General features: G+C 43.7%; 1 protein-coding gene and 1 pseudogene across 1 annotated transcript; one reads left to right on the plus strand and one right to left on the minus strand.

Annotated features, from left to right (window-relative positions):
• Nucleotides 1–8763: 8763 nt before the first annotated feature.
• On the minus strand, nucleotides 8764–14237 carry NYX (nyctalopin). The gene is made up of 2 exons (XM_052663878.1): nucleotides 14213–14237; nucleotides 8764–10178 (listed from the first exon to the last, which is right to left on the minus strand). The coding sequence occupies exons 1-2, from the start codon at nucleotides 14235–14237 to the stop codon at nucleotides 8764–8766; spliced, it is 1440 nt and encodes a 479-aa protein (XP_052519838.1).
• Nucleotides 14238–17198: 2961 nt separating this feature from the next.
• LOC128070386 (60S ribosomal protein L32-like) lies at nucleotides 17199–17606 on the plus strand (annotated as a pseudogene).
• The last annotated feature ends 334 nt before the right edge of the window (nucleotides 17607–17940 follow it).

Here is a 17940-nt window from a genome sequence, read left to right on the forward strand (position 1 = left end):
TGTTCTGTTTTGCTGAAGAACATATTTTAAACTAGAGAAAGCAAAAAAGGTCCTCAAAGAAATTTATTGGTGGGAGCCAGGGAAAATCAAAAAAATGCAACCATGTTGTAGGGAAGCAAACTACACTGCCCTGAATTGTGTCCCTTTGGCCTGAGGATTAATGTAGGTTATTTTTAAGGCCCCAGAGACTCAGGAAGGACCTTTGACCTGCCTCCTAACTGCCTAAAAGGTTTAAGGCAGTTAGAGGATCTGTTCCAGGAAGAGAGCTATCACCATAGATAACTACAGTACGAACTAGTGAGTAGACAGGGAGGAACATAGGGAAGTCTATTAAAATTAGTGAGTCTCACTGTCTGTGCATGGCTCAGCAAACATTTATTTACCAAACATTTGCTTTTCCATCTCTTGTGAATTGCCTGCCCCCCCTCCACTGCCTGTGAAGTCCCAAACTACTATGCCTAACGTCTTCTTTTGACTTTCTTCCTCCCTGACAATATCAAGTCAAAGAACTCCTTAGCCTTGTAAATCCCAATAATTTTTCTTTTCCTAAAAGTTTTATAATTTTGTATTTTGCATTTAATTCCAAGATTCATTTTGAGTTGTTTAAGGTGTGAGGCTTAAGTCTAGTTTCATTTTTTTGCACATGAATGTTCAATTGCTCCAGCACCATTTGTTGACAAGGCAATCCTCCCTCCATGGAAATACTTTTGTGAAAAAGGAGCTGAGGACTTCCCTGGTGGTACAGTGGATAGGAATCTGCCTGCCAATGCAGGGGACATGGGTTCCATCCCTGGTCCAGGGAGATTCCACATGACATGGAGCAGCTGAGCCCATGAGCCACAACTACTGAGCCTGTGCTCTAGAGCCCTTGAGCTGCAACTACTGAGGCCAAGTGCTGCAACTACTGAAAGCCGTGAGCCTAGAGTCTGTGCTCTGCAACAAGAGAAGCCACTGCAACTAGAAAAGAGTAGGCTTGCCACAACTACAGAAAGCAGGCACGCAGCAACAAAGATCCAGAGTAGCCAAAAATAACGAAGAAAAAACAGGATGGGGAACTGAGAAAAATCCAGATCAAAAGAGGATTAATAAGAAAAGAAATGAGCTGAGCCTATTTGTGCGGGTACATTTCTGGGTTCTCTGTTCTGTTCATTGATATATGTTTCTATGCACCTATCTCTGACAATACCATACTGTCTTGATTAGCGTAGCTATACAGTAAGACTTAAGTCTTCACAAAGAGTGATTCCTCCCCCTTTACCATCTTCTGTCAGGATTAGCTTAACTATTCTATGGCCTCTGTTTTTCTGTATAAACTTTAAAGATGCTTGTCTTAAGTCTACCAAGGACTTTGCTGAGATTGTGATAGAAATCGCGTTACTCTGTAGGAGAGCAAAACTTGCTGACCCAAAATGTGTCTCTCTGGCGGAGAAGGATTATTTTAGGATGGTAATTTTTTAAGAAACAGTAGACCTGGGAGGTACTCTGAAATCCAAGCAGAAGTTACGTTTTTGTAAGAGACCTTTACTGTAGAAGGGAAATCTCCTTTATAAGGGTGTCTCCCACACAGTACCAGGAAGAGGTGGATAACCTTACCTCTAGAAACTCTTATCAGTGGAGAAGGTAAGGAATTAAACCTGCACAACCACCTTACCTTTGTCTCACTGTGCTTTTCCTGGTCACCTCCACAACTGATGTCCCCCAGCACCAACATCCTCTTTTGTCTTTAGCTGAAGATGGTATTTAAGGTGAGGGCTTTGGCCATTTTGGTGAGTTATTCAGTTCTCTGGGGTCTCTCCCATGTATAAGTTTGCCAAACATTTGTTTGCTTTTCTGCCATTAATCTATTTCTAGTGTCCTGTTCATCTCTGTTTGTTCTTTAGTTCTTCTAGGTCTTTGGTAAACATGTCTTGCATCTTCTCCATTCTTTTTCCGACATCGTGGATCATCTTCACTATCATTATTCTAAATTCTTTTTCTGGAGAACTGATACCTTTAAATGTTGACTCTTCCAATCCATGAACAGTGTGTCTTGTTTAGGTCTTCAGTCCTTTCATCAGCATTTCATAGAGATGCTGTATATGTTTTGTTACATGTATATGTTAAGCATTTGGAGTGATTGTAAATGGTATTTTTTTTTTAATTTGTTTCTATGTGTTCATTGCTTCTGGGGACTTCCCTGGCAGTCCAATGGTAAAGATTCTGTGCTTCCACTGCAGGGGCCACAGGTTTGATCCTTGGTCGGGGAACTGAGATCCCACATGCCACTCAGTGTGGCCAAAAAAAAAAGAAGAAATATGAATGATTTTTGTGTATTGATCGTGTTCCCTGTGATCTTACTGAATATACTTTTTAGTTCTAGGAATTGGGGGCATATTATTTGGAATTTGCTATGCAGAAAATTATATCATTTGCAAATAAGGGCAGTTTTCTTTCTTTCAAATATGTAGGTCTTTTAGTTCTTTTTCTTAACTCATGACTCTAGCTAGAATTTCCAGTATTATGGTGAGTAGAAGTGGCAAGAGTGGACATCATCCGTGTGTTGCTGACTTTATGGGAAGACATTCAGTCCTTCACCAGTAAGTATGATATTAGCTGCAGATTTCTTCTAAATGCTTATTTCTCAAGTTCAGATCATTCTCCTCTATTTCTAACTTGCTAAGTCTTTTTATCATGAATGGGTATTGGATTTTGCCAAATGCTTTTTCTGCACCAACTAGCATGATTATATGATTTTCTTCAGTTTGTTGATTTGTTAGATTACATTGATTTTCAAAGGTTCAAGCAGCCTTACATACCTGGAGTAAATTCCACTTGGTCATGGCATACAATTCTTTTGGAATCTTTTTTTAAGTCATTTCCTCTGAACTTCAATGACTAGCTCCAGAATAGAAAAGTTTCCACTGGTGAAAAATGTCACATCAAATCTAGAGGCAGGGGAGTTTACTGTGGGTCTGGAGCATAGAGATTTGGATTCAAAACTTTTCCCCAATACAATATTGTAAAGTAATTAGCCTCCAATTAAAATAAATAAATTTAAATTTAAAAAAAACTTCCAAGTTACTTCTAACATTATCTAAACCTTAGTTTCTAAATACATCTGTAAAACAGGGATAAGAATGCCTGAATGAGAGAATTTGATGATCAGACACTGACTCTGACACATAATAGATAGTCAATAATGGTACCCATTTGAATTCCACAGCAACAAGCATTTGGAATAGAATTAGAAACAGCTTATAAAGGCAGTTATATATAATATTAGGACTAGGACATTGAGGTGACATTGCGGGATTTCCCTAAATGATCATGACCTCAATCTTCTACTCGGGGTTGTTTTTCATCTTATTGGATGCTTTAATAATAGATATCACTGTGAGACACCAAGAGGGTCTTTCAAAGGCATTCACATTATTAGTTATTAACTTATTAAATGAAACAACCATTAACGCTCTGTGGGCCTCTACAGAACCTCACTGTAGGAGCCGCACACCCATTAGCCACCTGGTTTGCACATACCACTTCACCCTGCCTCTTCAAGTCCATCAAAGAGCACCTCAATTCTACCTTCTAATTGCCCAGGTGCTCTTCGAAATGCCCAATCTTGCTTCTTTTGATCTAAGTCTTTTAAACAGGGAATAAATAAGGCTAGTCTACTTTTTAGTGATGATGCAAGAAAATAAATTGGCTAAGAAAATTAATCAACAAAATAGTCCTGTGCTTTACTTTCAACCCTATGCTCTTTGAAAACATATAAGGAATCAAAGTGATCTATGACAGTGGCTTTCAAATATTCACGATTGTGACCCCCAGTGAGAGTACATTTTTATACTGGGCTCCAGTATACACATACACAGATATAACTGAAGCAAAAATTTCATGAAATAATGCCTTTCTTAACATCTGAGATGCTTGCTGAAATTTCCCCAAATACCTTGTCACTATTATTTTTTCTAATATTTACTTATTTGGCTGTGTTGGGTCTTAGTTGCAGCACTCAGGGTGTGTGTTACATAACGCGGGATCTTTCCTTGTGGTACACAGATTTTCTAGTTGTGGCGCTCAGGCTCAGTAGTTGCAGTGCACCAGCTTAGCTGCCCTGCAGCATGTGGGATCTTAGTTCCCCCACCCTTAGTTCCCACATCCCCTGCATTGCAAGGCAGATTCTTAACCACTGGACCAACAGGGAAGTCCCATGTTACTATTATTTCTTAATGCTGGTTGCCACTACCAATGCCATGACCCACTAATGGATCCTGAGTGAGCCACAAGTGGGCCTCGGCCTCAAGGTCATATATGGCAGACAGAACTCCCACTAGGCCACTGGGAACCACAGTGGTGGCTCTCCATGGGCCTCCCTGCAGGTTGGTGTTTCACTCAGTCTGGTTATGAACAAAAACTCTTTTTCTCCTTTCAGAAGCACAGTAGTAAAAGTCAGCAACATTTCAAGGGAACTCCCTTGAAAAGTGCAAATGTTTGTCTAAGTGCTTCTAAATTTTCTGTGCCTGGAACATAAATAGAAGGAACATAAGCCACATTCATTCAGCCACGGAAGTCGGCCAGGCTCACTGTGGAGGGGCCGTTTCACTCCAGCTTTGTACCCCAGGCCTCAGGTAGACAGACACCAAAGAGCTCTAAGACAAGAGGTTGCCTGTGACTCCTCCAATCAGCTCCTCCCCTGTGAGTGTGTGCATGCGTGGAGGACAGGGAGCAGAGATCGAGTTACTACTGACGCTTAAAACATGAAAATGCCTCTGGGATAATCTTCCTCTGCTCTATGAAGCTATGGGGCCAAGTGCAAACGTAAAGGCAGGACACACTCCTCGCTCTTGGGGGAACCTGAACAGTCTCAGAGCAGGAAATGAACAGTCCTGTTTGATAACAGAAAAAGGGAGTATCTTTCAAGATAAAAGAAACTTTGGTTATACATGTAACACTTTAAAAGGAGGGCGATTTCTGTATTTTTTTCTCAGCTGTGTCACCCCATCTCCCTGATGTTGGTGTTCTTTGGAGAGAAATATGACTTTATTTCGTGCAACTTTTGGGGACTTCCCTGGTGGTCCAGTGGTTAAGACTCTGTGCTTCCATTACAGGAGGCATGGGTTTAATTCCTGGTTGGGGAAGTAAAAGCTCATATCCCACACGCCATGTGTCATGGCCAAGAAAGGAAAAATACTTACAGTATTTTGTGCAAGTTTAAGCTAACTGGTGTTCCCGGAAGTGTTTGTTCATTTGGAACACTGAACTTCAGTTTTCAGGACCTATGGAGCTGGGATAAGGAAGGGACCGCCCAGCAAGCAGGCGTGCAGGCTGAGGATCGAACTTGACTGACCTCTTTGGCTCTGATGGACCCCTGGAAATTCAAGCTTCTGGGGGTTTTAATGCTGGCATGGGAAACATTTGTTTAAGGGGTAAATATGAACCTCCTGTCTATATTTTCTCTCCCCTTTCTTGAAAGAACCAATACAGTGAGGCCACAGCATTCCTATAGGCTAAAGCAAACACTGTCTTCAAAGCCTAGTTAGGGTGCTGGAAGGAGAGAAAGCCTGGGGCTAGTGACTCAGTCAACAGATTGCCCCCTCAAGCCTCTATTTCTTCTGACAATTCTGAGCAGTCCAGACTTGATTCTATCAGGGGAGCTGCCTGGAGTCTCTACTGCTTTGGAGTATTGCCAGTGTTCACCAATATTCCCAGTTTTCCCCTTTCTGGGCACATGGGGAAACCATACTTCCCTGCCTTGTTAAAGTGCGGTTGTGTGACATTTTTGGCCAGTAAAAAGTGAGAAACAACAGGTGTCACATCTGGGTGGAAGCATTTTGGAGCAATGATTCTCCCAAGCTTGCTTTCTCCATTGCAGCAAATCCCAGGGCCCAAGTTTGGATGACAATGTCCTCAAATGGCAGATCCTTCTTCAGCCTTGGTCCCTGAGTGGCTACAATACACAGAGCCCCCCTAATAAGTCCATGTTGGACATGTAGCATGACCAAGAAATAACCCTCAGTCAGCCACCAAGGTTGGGGGTTGTTTGTTACCATAGCATAACATGGTCCATCCTGACGGGCACATGGATTTGCTTAGCATAACCCATAGGACCTTAACATTTCTCAAGGTACTAATTAGCCAATGATGGGGTGAGAAGCTTACTGAACTCTGAACTGGGAATTCTCCATTCTCCTTCCTCTCATGAGAGCTCATAATGGCCACAATTCGCTGGGAACTCGTTCCAGGCAGCTCTGGATCTGTTTGGCAGTAAGGAACTCCCACGTTCCCAGAATTCTACTGGGCTGGATAGCTCTATAAAAATCTGTCTCCCTGGAGGCTATTTCAGCACTTATACTTGTTCAGAAACATTCAGCCAAACAAATGTTCATTAAACAGCTCACCACCTAACCACCAGGCAGAATTGGAACAGCATTTTGAAGCTGACTCTCAGGAACCCACTCCGAATGAAAAGATGGACATTCCTCCCAAGGCAGCACATTGTTCCTCAGAAACGCAGGCTGCTGTGGATGCACATGGTTACCCAATGCAGAGATCTCGCCTCCAGGATTCTCGTGATCCTCACTCAGTTACCATGGCCACAACACACGGTTTGAACAAACAACATTTCTGACCTCATCTGGTTCTCACATTTCAAAAGTAAGACATTTGAAGAACGAATTTATTTTGAAACCTTAAAAATCAACTGATGAATTAAGAATTTTGAGTACTGTGATCAAATGAATACAAGCCACAACCTAAGAACCTCATTTTCCACCCACATGAAAAACGACTGCCTAAAAAATCATTTTGACAACTGCAGAAATTTCTATATAGAGTCTATTTTAAATAATAGTATTCTACCAGTGATAAAGTTCAGGACTGTGACAGTGCCATTGTGGATAAGAGAAAGTCCTTGTTCTTAGGAAATACACATTGAGGTATGTATAGGTAAAGGGGCATGATGTTTACAACTAACTCAAACTGTTTGTGAGAAATGATAATAACAAAGAGAGAGACAAAACAAATACAATACAATGTTAGCAAATGAGAAACCTAGGTGAAAGGCTGAAGTGTTCATTCTATTATTCTTGCAACTTTTCTGTAGGTTTCAGAGTTTTCCAAAGAAAACGTTTAAAAAGAACCATGTGTGTTCCAGATTAGTGACTTTCAAACTTTTTTAACAATAAACCACAATATAAATTGTATGCAGCAATCCAGACACACACACACACATATATACAATCTGAACAAATGCATACAGATTAAATAAAAAGTTCCACAAAGTCATACTTATTACACACGATGCTCTGTGACTTTTTGATTATACCTTATTTTTTTAAATGCCAGCTGAGACCCATTGAGCTGATAACCACTAACAGTCACAATCCATCTGAACACTCCTGCCCTCAGTGGTGCTTTCTGCAACATTTCTAATACCTCATGTTACCTGGAGACACAGAAGAAGCACTATGGCCTTGAGGAACACAGCTCTGTGCACCCTGAATCCATGTGGGCTTTGAAAACCCAGCCCTTCAAATACAGAGAGAGGACATTAAGATTAGAGACTGCCAGAGTGTCACAAAGGCAGTCATCATTACACATGTGTGAAGGATGACTTGAGCACATACTTGAGACACACAGCGCCCACTCTGGCATTCAGGCCTGGGAGCTTACAGTTGGCCACCTTGCACCCTGGAAAATCTTTCAGCACCCCCTTCCCAGCTACCGGCTGCCACCTTTTCTCATAGCCCCGAAGTGCGAAGCTCATGATAATTCCCATACCTAATGGATCGTCCAAGCTGGAGACTCCCTGCTCCGCTAATATAGCATCTCTGTGTCTTTCCAAAACACAAAGCAAAGAGGATTTTGTGGCCTCCTTGGGAGAGTCACAACGCATGTCTACATATGAAAGACCCTTGAAAAGTCCTGCAGGAGAGAAACCTGTTTAATCTTTTTTTTTTTAACCTTAAGATTTTACAAATATATTTGTCCACAGACAATACCCCTCCTCTTTTTTTCCCTACCCTGCCCTAAAGTTCTTTTGCAGCTAAGGCCACCCCTGGGAATAAGTGCAGAGTAAGTAAAATGAATCTGTTTTAAACACCTCCTAACACATCTGGGACCAGAGGAACCACCTCCACTACCTTGGGTCTAATTTCCTTTCCCATTGGCCTTCTGTCCTACCCATTTTCCTGGACCCTAGTGTCCCCAGGCTCCTGGAGGAGGGGGAGGAGAGTTGTACTAGAAAACAAAGGGATTGGACTTAATGGTTGCCCCACCAGGAGAATTGGCACAGTTTTTAGTACTTAGCGAAATGGATTAACTGGCGTGCTGCAGTCCATGGGGTCGCAAAGAGTCGGACACGACTGAGCGACTGAACTGAACTGAACTGAATGGATTAACTCTAATTCAGGCATGCAGACCCAGTTTCCTAGAAGATGGGGGTGGGGAGGGGCAGGGGTGGAGTTCTGGAGCCACAGAAACTTCCAATTCCTACTCTTCTCACCAGAGGGCAGCTGATCATTGTTGCTTCTCTTTTTCAACTGATGCTCATGTGACAGGAGCAGAAATCCATAAATCCCCCCTCTCCTGAACAGGGTATTTCCCAAGGTCCTCCTCTTCCCAGGTCACCTCTGATGACAGACTGGTCCTTCCATCCTTGGCTGAAACTTTCACTCCCTGCCCCCATCCTGTGCCCCTCTCCCCACCAGCCACCATCCAGCCCAGTTACCAACCTCCCCTCCGCCCCGCCAAGGTAGTCCGGGCCACCCCGGTGTGGCACAGTCAGTCCCTCTGGAGGACAAACAGCACGTGCTGGGCCACGCTGAGCAGGAGACCAGAGCCCACGAGAAACGGGGTCTTGTGGCCCGAGCCGCCTACCCCGAGGGAGGGAAGGCTGTCAGACAGCGAGGTGTTGACCAGTCCCTCCTTGGTGGTATTGGCCACCTCCGCCACCGGGGCCCTCGGGGCCAACAGCTTGGAGAGGAGGCTGCTGAACCTGCTCACTGTGGTGGCCGCCGGCTCAGGGGATGGGCCGGGACTGGAAGCTGTGAGGTTCAGCTCGTCAGGGTCCACACAGAAGCCTTCAGAGGAGCGCCCGAAGGCCACCTGGCGGAGGTCAAGGCCAGCCACGGAGCCCGGGGAGGCGCAGGGCACGTCAGCGGTGCGTCCGAAGCTCTCCATCCAGTCCCGCAGCCACTCCAGGCGGCAGTCGCAGCGCCACGGGTTGCGGAAGAGGAAGAGGCGGCCCAGGAAGAAACCGGGCTGGAAGGCGGCCCAGGCAAGCACGGTGAGGTGGTTGCCGTTGAGATGCAGGGCCAAGAGGCCCGAGAGGTTCTGGAAGGCGCCCTCCTCCACGAAGGCGATGCGGTTGCGGTCCAGGTAGAGCAGCTCGAGCTCGGCCAGCTCGGCAAACCAGGCGCGCACCACGCGGCCCAGCGCGTTGCCGCCCAGGTTGAGCGTGCGCAGGCGGCGGAGGCCGAGGAAGGCATCGGCCGGCAGCGCGGCCAGCAGGTTGTCGTTGAGCAGCAGGTGTTCCAGGGCGCTGCAGTCGCGGAAGGCGCCGCCGTGCACGGCGCGCACGCGGTTGCCCTGCAGGCTGAGCGAGCGCAGGCGGCGCAGGCCCAGCAGCGAGCTGGAGGCCACGGCCTCGATGCGGCTGCGCTCCAGGTGCGCATGCGTCAGGTTGGCCAGGCCGCGCAGCGCGCCGGGCACGCGGCGGAACAGGTTGTCGAAGGCGGCGAGCTCGCGCAGGGCGGGCAGCTCGGCCAGAAGGCGCTCGGGCACGCTGAAGAGGCGGCAGACTGTCAGGTCGAGGCGGCGCAGGCGGCCGAGAGCGGTGAAGGTGCGCGCGTGCAGGTAGCGCAGGTCGCCGTTGTGCGCCAGGCTCAGCTCAGCCAGGCGCGGCAGGCCCTTGAAGGCGCCGGGCGTGATAAAGGACAAGTTGTTGTGGCGCAGCGACAGGCGGCGCAGCGACGGCAGCGTGCCGAAGGCCCGCTCGCCCAGGAAGCGCAGGCCGTTGCGGTCCAGGTCGATGGAGGCCGCCTCGCACGGGAACTCGGCCGGCACCCGCAGGAGGCCCGCGCGGTCGCAGCGCACGGAGCAGCGGCGCTCCACGCTGCTGCAGACGCAGGCAGCCGGGCAGGCGTTCACGCAGGTGTCCTCGGCAGCCCGGGCGCTGGGCAGACTGAGGACCATCGCTGATGGGGACAGGGCGGGGAGGGAGAAGAAAAGACAGAAAAGGCAACTGTCAGCCACAGGATCTCCCTAGGTTGGAACCTATCCCTCCGCGTGGCAGGATGCGGCCATCCACCGAGTTCTCAGACGTTCCGCGCGGCACTCGTTCCACCTTCCAGACCTTCCTCAGGTTTTCCCACCCATCATGTCCTTTCCCTTGGCTTTCCAGTTCTGTTCATCAGCAAAACTCAACTGGAATCCGGCACCTGACCCCATCCTATCCACCCATCTCCTGCCTGTATGATCGCTTGTGCTCTCCTAGAATAGGGCCCAGAAGGCTCGTTACCTGCATGCATAGACGGACCTGAACAGCATCACTGTGGCCTCTGCTCTAGTCTTGTGCTGCGCAATCCCTAGCCCCCAGCCACACTTGCCTGTTGAGCATTTGAAATGTGACTAGTCTGAACTGAGGTGTGCTCAAAGTGAAAAATATACACCAGATCCCAAACAGTAGCAGAAGAAGGTATTTTAAACATTTTTTTTTTCTTTTTGGTCACACTGGGAGACATGCAGGATCTCTGTTCCCTGACCAAGGACTGATCTGTGCTCCCTGCAACTGGAAGCACAGAGTCTTAACCACTAGACCACCAGGGAAGTCCCAAAAAAATTATTTTAAATATCTCATCAATTTTTATATTGGTTACATGTTGAAATGATATTTTAGATATATTGGCTTAGCTAAAATATTAAAATTAATAGCAGTGGTTTCTTTTTACCTTTTTTATTGGCCTGCTTAGAGAATTTAAACATGTGTGGCTTGCATTATATTTCTATTGGTGCTGCTATAGTCCCTCCCACCATAAGAATTCAATTCCTGAAAACCCCTACTGAGTAAATTAAGCCTCATGAAGAAGGGAGAATTAGGGACTTCCCTGGTGTTCCCACTGCAGGGGGCATGGGTTTGATCCCTGGTGGGGGAACTAAGATCCCACATGTGATACAGCAAGATCAAAAAAGGGGGGTGGACAATTAGGGAATAGGTTGGGAAAACCTAGCAATCATTTTTTTTCCTCTAACGGTCACTATAAGTAAGCCTTAAGGACAGCACACTAAATAAATTATCATCTCACACATCTCAAAAAGTACTTATGGACACTGTGGTTAACTTCCATTCACCAGCCTTTGTTCTCTAGAGCCTTTTTTGCACATTACAGGAAAGGACTGGCACTTATAAATTAATTTTGTTCTCAGCATTTGAATGGAAGATCAGCTACAGACTTCCAAAGCCCGCCAGGTGGCTCGCCCCCTGCAGGAAAGCAGAGTGGCATGGCCTGCTTCCGTGTGGTAGCCAGAAGACCCAAGCCTCATCTTGAGTTCCAGTGGAAAAGGCAGCATGGAGGATGTACAAGTTTTATTCTCTGGACAGGACCAGCTAGCAAGTGGGCTCTGCTCCATCTGAAATTCTTGCAAAAGGAACAAAGGTATCCAGATGTAAAACCTGACCACTGTTATTCAGAATTTCTACCTGTCCTCAGCAGAATTCCCCAATTCCTAGCAAACAGCCTGACTTACCACGCAGTCTCTGCCACTGTGTACACATTACCCTGCTTTGCCTAACCAAGCCTTTGTGGGAACCTGAAGGTGTGGCCACACAAGGAGTGTGTCGATCTGCTTGCTGCTGCCTCTGTAGCTTTGCTCAGCTTCCAGCTGTCTTTTCAGTACATCTGTTATGGACACTTGTGTTTTTCTCAGCTGCCAGGAAGGGGATTCAGCCCTGTGAGACTTGGCTAGAGAACACTCAGCCCTTTGAGCAGCCCTTGAGTTGTACCCTGTAGCTAGTTCAACATTCTAATGTTCCAGAGACTTTGCTTTCCCTTCTCCCAAAGAAGTGTGAACTAGGCACCAAAGTTCCAGCAAGGTTCTTGGACCCTGTGCTGGACTTGGCTGTAAACAGGGCAGCAGCTGGGCGGGACAGACACCCTGTTAGAGAGACAGAGCCAAGAATACAACCTTAACTCCAGGCGTTGGCTGGACAGAGGCCGAACCTTTTTCTATTAACTCTTCCAACTGGGTCAAGCAGAAGCATCAGGTTTCCTTACAAAGAGTCCTTCATTCTACTCTCTTCTCCTTTCTAATTAAGGGAAGTGGACTCTCAACCATATGACTCATGTTTCTACTCCACAATAGATAATATTGTTCCAAGCACACTGTATGGCTCAGTAAATATTGGCAGAATTAAATGGAATTGATGCCTTCGTCTGTAACAATTCCTGCTTGGGAATGTCATTTATTTTTAAAACTTTGTCAAAGAATTCATTGGATTATGACAGACAGGATATATTCAATTTGTTTGTATAACACAAGAGATCAAATTTTTGGCTGTTTTGCTGCCAATTTTTTTTTCATACATGCAAAAGGTGGAGGTGAAGCATTTTATTATATATCCTTTTTACCTTGTATATTTTGAGCCATGTGAATGTATTACCTATTTCACAAAATAAAAAAAAAATTGTTTTAACTTTAAACACTCAAGATGATGTCACTATTAAAGACCTGTTTTCAACCTCTGAAACTTTGATAGCCATTATGAACAATAACTGATTTACTGGATTATTTAGTGAAGTTTAAACTAAATCAAGTAAATTCTTAGACAACCAAACTCCAGTATGGGTTTACCCAACATGAAGGCTAAGTGTATGCCTAGTGATCCAGAAAAACGGCACCAAAACAAAACTTTATAAAATAGTAACATAGGGACTTCTGATGGTCCAATGGTAAAGACCCTATGCTTCCACTACTGGGGGCTTGGGCTTGATCTCTGGTTAGGGAACTCAGATCCCTATATGATGTGCAGTGCAGCCAGTAAATTAATTATTAAAAATAATAGCCAATGCAGGAGACGTGGGTTCCATCCCTGGGTTGGGAAGATCCCTGGAGGAGGAAATGGCAACCTGATCCAGTTTTCTTGCCTGGAGAATCCCATGGACAGAGGAGCCTGGCAGGCCACAGGCCATGGGGTCTCAAAAGAATCAGAAACAACTTAGCAACTAAACAACAACAACAAAAATAGTAACATAGTTGGGCAAGTTCTGCTTGCAATAATGGCAGGGTAGCTTGTATCAGACTAACATTCCTGCTGATTGCTAGTGTCAACTCTGGAAAAATATTTTTAAGAAATCATTTGAAATGGAAATCAACTATACTTGAATGGAAAAAGAAAAATCATTTGAAGGCACTTTTGGAAACAAACCTAAACAGGTGGCCAGAGGAGATAGGACCCTTAAATGAAGAGAAGCAAACTGGGTAAGAAGCACATCTAACTGGCTTTTCCTCTCAGGGCATTTTCAAGTCCACCCTGCACATGGGCATGCATGCTAAGTCACTTCAGTCGTGTCCAACTCTTTGTGACACTATGGAAAGCCCACCAGGCTCCTCTGTCCATGGATTCTCCAGGCAAGAATATCAAAGTGGGTTGCCATGCCCTCCTCCAGGGGATCTTCCTAACTCAGGGATCAAACCCTCACCTCTTATGTCTCCTGCATTCACAGGCAGGTTCTTTACCACTAGCGCCACTTGGTAAGTCTACATGCTTGGCAGTAGAGCTCAAGCAGAAAGCAAGAGTCTTACTGGGCTGAGAAATTAAGAGGTCAGAGTGTATAGCAGCAGCAGTGGCCTGAGGAGGGAAACCATGAGAACGAGGGAGCCACAAAAGAGGTGCCAGAAAATTGGCACACAAACTCGCCTCACTTAGATACTTGTTTGAGTCCTCAAGTGTGTGTGGGGGGAGATGACTCCAAGGAGCCAAGAATGGAAGGCCAAAAGCATTAAACAGAGATTGCAGCAATTTCCCAGTAATGGGAAACAGATTAGAGTTCAAAGCCCACCAAGTTAGAAGGGCTTATAAAATACTTCGAGCTTTCCATTGAAACCCCAGAGGGTCACACCTTAGGAATAAAGACCATTTCCCAGGGCAAAGGGGAAAACTAAACTAGGCCTTCCCTAACAAAGACTGAAACCAAGCTTCCCATGGATCAAGGGGATCTGCCAGTAGTTTAACCAAATGCCAGAAGAAAATTCAGCATACTTCAAAGGAAGATAAGAGAATGCTGAGTTTCTGTAACTACTATCTACAATATCTGCCATACATCAAATACTACTAGATATGTGAAGAATCTCCTCTGTCCAAAATGGACAAATCTAGTAGTAGTTGATGTAAAGCAGATATTGTAGATAGTAGTTATAGAAACTAGATTCTCAGGAGCCCGGCAAGCCACAGTCCATGGGGTTGCAAAAGAGTCGGACAAGACTTACTAACTAAACAAGATTGTTAAAACAAGATGCGAAGAAGCAGCCAAATATGACATTTCTCAAGAGGAAAAAATACAGTCAACAGCAGCAGACACAGTGACAGCCCCGGCATTGAAATTACAAAACAAGGATTTATTATAAATGCTAAGGAATTTATAGGAAAAGATGGGTATAACGGATAAAGACATGAGGAATGTGAATTTTAGAAGAGGTATGGATCAATTATATATATATTTTAAAAAGAGGTATGGAAACTATGAAAATGAACCTAATAGAAATCTTAGTACTGAAATAATTCCATATCTAAAATTTTTTTAAAAAATCATTGAATAAGAAAAACAGCAGAATAGACACAGAATATTCATGAATTTGAAAGAAGTCAAAATAAATTACCCAAAATGAAGCTCAGAGACAAAAAAAAAAGAGATTGGAAAAAATATCACAGCCTCGATGACCTGTGGGACAATATCAAGCAATTAGACTAACGTGCATGTATTTGGAGTCCCAGAGGAGGAAAGAGAATATGGCAGAAAAATAATTGAAGACAGTTTCCAAAATTTGATTAAAAACACAAAGCTCAGCAAACTCCTAACTAATATCACACACACACAAACACATTTATCTAGGCACATCACAATCAAACTGCTGAAAACCAAAGTAGAGAGAAAATTCTTCAAGGCATCCAGAGAAAAAAGACATATTACATAGAAAAACATCAATTTAAAAATGATGCCTGACTAATCAGCAACAAAGGAGCCATAATACAATAACATGATATCCTTTTTTTCATAAACCAGGAATGAAATGCATCTTAATTAAGTTATTCAACAATTTCAAAGTTTGCATTTGGAACCATTCACAGAGGTTTTTTTAAGCTATTAATTTCACACAAGGCAAGGAAGATGTGTCTAGACAAATGTTCCTTAAAGGAAGTATCTTAAAACCTTTTCTGAAATGGCTATATATACTCTTGTGCCCAAACATAAAATATCTTTTAAACCACTGAAACAAAAGCAAAATCTGGCAAACTAGAATTCTATATCCAATGGAAATATCTTCAAAAATGAAGTAAAATAGAGATGCTTTCAGGTTAACAAAATCTGAGAAAATGCATCTCCAGCAGATCTTCTGCAGAGCAAGAAATGAAGACATTCTTTGGCTTGAGGGAAAATGACACTAGATGAAAGTGAGATCCACAGGAAGGACTGAAGAGCCATGGAAATGCAAATATGCCACTAAATATGAAAGACTACTCTCCTCTCACCTTAATTGCTTAACAGACAAGTCACTGTTGAAAACAAAAATATCAATGTAATAATATGTAATAAAATATGAAATGAAACATTTACATATGTTTCATAAGTAAATGAAAAATATGACCATAGCATAAAGAATGAGAAGGGAGGTACCCTAAATTGTACTCTCCTAAGGATCTTACGTTAGACATGAAACTGTATAAGGTTTATTCAAAGTAGACCGTGATACAGACATGATGTAAGGGATAGCACCACCAAAATACTTGCCTGGGCCACAGAAACCATGCTGCAAGCCCACCTGGGTGCTGCCTGCCTCTTGACACTTTTTAAAATGGGCATTGCAACGGTGGTGTGGATTCCATCAATTAAATGGAGAATGGGGAAGCAAAGGTTTTCCCCAAAACCTTTAATGTGGGTTTTTGTTTGGGGTGGGTTTTTCCCCCAGCTCTGGAGTTTTACTTTTAAAATTTTAAATGATATACTGCAGGCCTCAGGGATAACAGGCAATAAGCTGGTGAAGAACCAATGGAAAAGTGTTCAAAAACTCCCATGTTAGCTCACAGGCATCTGAATGTATGTCTGTGGCCCACAGAGAAGGCTGGAGAAGATAGCTAGGGGATGCTGTGTCAGCTACTGCAGCCTTAAAGTTGGTATCTCTTTGGACTTTAAAATTGTTCCCATGTAGCTTATTTTATTTTTGTTTAATCAAATAGACAAGAGAGTTTTTCCATGCCAGGGGGAGGTGGGGATAGTAGAGCATGATAAATTAAAGATGCATATTGCAACTCCTAGAAAATAAGAAAGAATACTGACTCCTACCTTACAGCATACACAAAAACTCATTTTAGATGGACCATAGATCTCAACGTAAAAGCTAAAATTATAAAGCTTCTTGAAGATAACACAGGAGAATATCTCTGTGACCTCGTCGTAGGTAAAGATTTCTTAGGGGAAAAAAAAAAGCATTACCCATAAAAGAAAAAAGTAGTAAATTAGAGACATCAAAATTTAAAACTTCTGCTCTTTGAAAGACACTGTCAAGAAAACGAAAAAACAAGCACAGACTGTGAGAAAAGATATTTAAGGTATATTTATATATATCCTTTGTATATATCTCATAAATGACCTGTATTCAGCATTTGTAAAGAACTCTCAAAACTTAATAAGAAAATAGGCAATAAATTATAATAATTTATTAAATAATATTTAAATAAATATAAATTTATAAATAATATTAAATAATAAAGTATAATAAATCACCCAATTAATAAATGGGCAAAATATTAGAAGAAACACTGCCAAAAAAAGATATACAGGAGACAAAGACATGAAAAGATGGTCAACATCATTAGTTGTTAGGGAAATGCATGTTAAAATAGTCACCTATTGCTCTCTCTTCCTCAGTGTGCTGCCTATAGAGGTCGCAGTCTTCCTCAGTGTGCTGCCTATAGAGGTCGCAGGTAGCTCTTACTCAGCATCATGGCCGCCTTCAGACCCCTCCTGAAGCCCAAGATCACCCAAAAGGGGACCAAAAGGCTAATCCAGCACCAGTCAGAACAATATGTCAAAATTAAGCAGAACTGGCGGAAACCGAGAGGCATTGACAACAGGGTGCGCAGGAGATTCAAAGGCCAGACCTTGATGCCCAGCATCAGTTACTAGAGCAACAAGAAAACAAGGCACATGCTGCCCAGCGGCTTCGGGAAGCACCTCATCCACAATGTCAAGGAGCTCGAAGTACTGCTGATGGACAAAAACTCTTACTGTGCTGAGACTGCTCACAATGCCTTCTCCAGGAACCACAAGGCCATTGTGAAAAGAGCAGCCCAGCTGGCCGTCAGAGTCACCAATCCCAACAACAGCCTGCACGGTGAAGAAAATGAATAGACAGCTGGTGTGCACATTTTGTTTGTGCTAATAAAATCATAAAACTCAGAAGAAAAAAAAAACAGTTACCTATTAGAATGACTAAAATTAGAAAGACTGACCATACAAAGTGTTGGAAAGCCTATATAACTATACCTCTCTTATACTGCTGGTGGGAATGTCAAATGGTGTAACCACACTGGAAACAATGTGGCAGTTTTTTTAAAAGTTAAACATTCACCTGCTTTATGATCAGTTCATTCTACTTGTAGGGAAGTAAAAGCACATGTTCATACAAAAGGCTTGAGCATGAATGTTCACAGCAGCTTTATCCATAATAACTCAAAGCTGGAAA

The sequence above is a fragment of the Budorcas taxicolor genome, chromosome X (assembly GCF_023091745.1).
Source record: "Budorcas taxicolor isolate Tak-1 chromosome X, Takin1.1, whole genome shotgun sequence".
Lineage (NCBI taxonomy): Eukaryota > Metazoa > Chordata > Mammalia > Artiodactyla > Bovidae > Budorcas > Budorcas taxicolor.

Coding starts and splice junctions, on each gene's coding strand:
- NYX (XM_052663878.1), bottom strand. CDS start 14,237: ATGCTGAATTTTCTTCTGGCATTTG. Junction 10,179..14,212: donor GAATTTTCTTCTGGCATTTG/GTTAAACTACTG, acceptor TGTCCCCATCAG/CGATGGTCCTCAGTCTGCCC.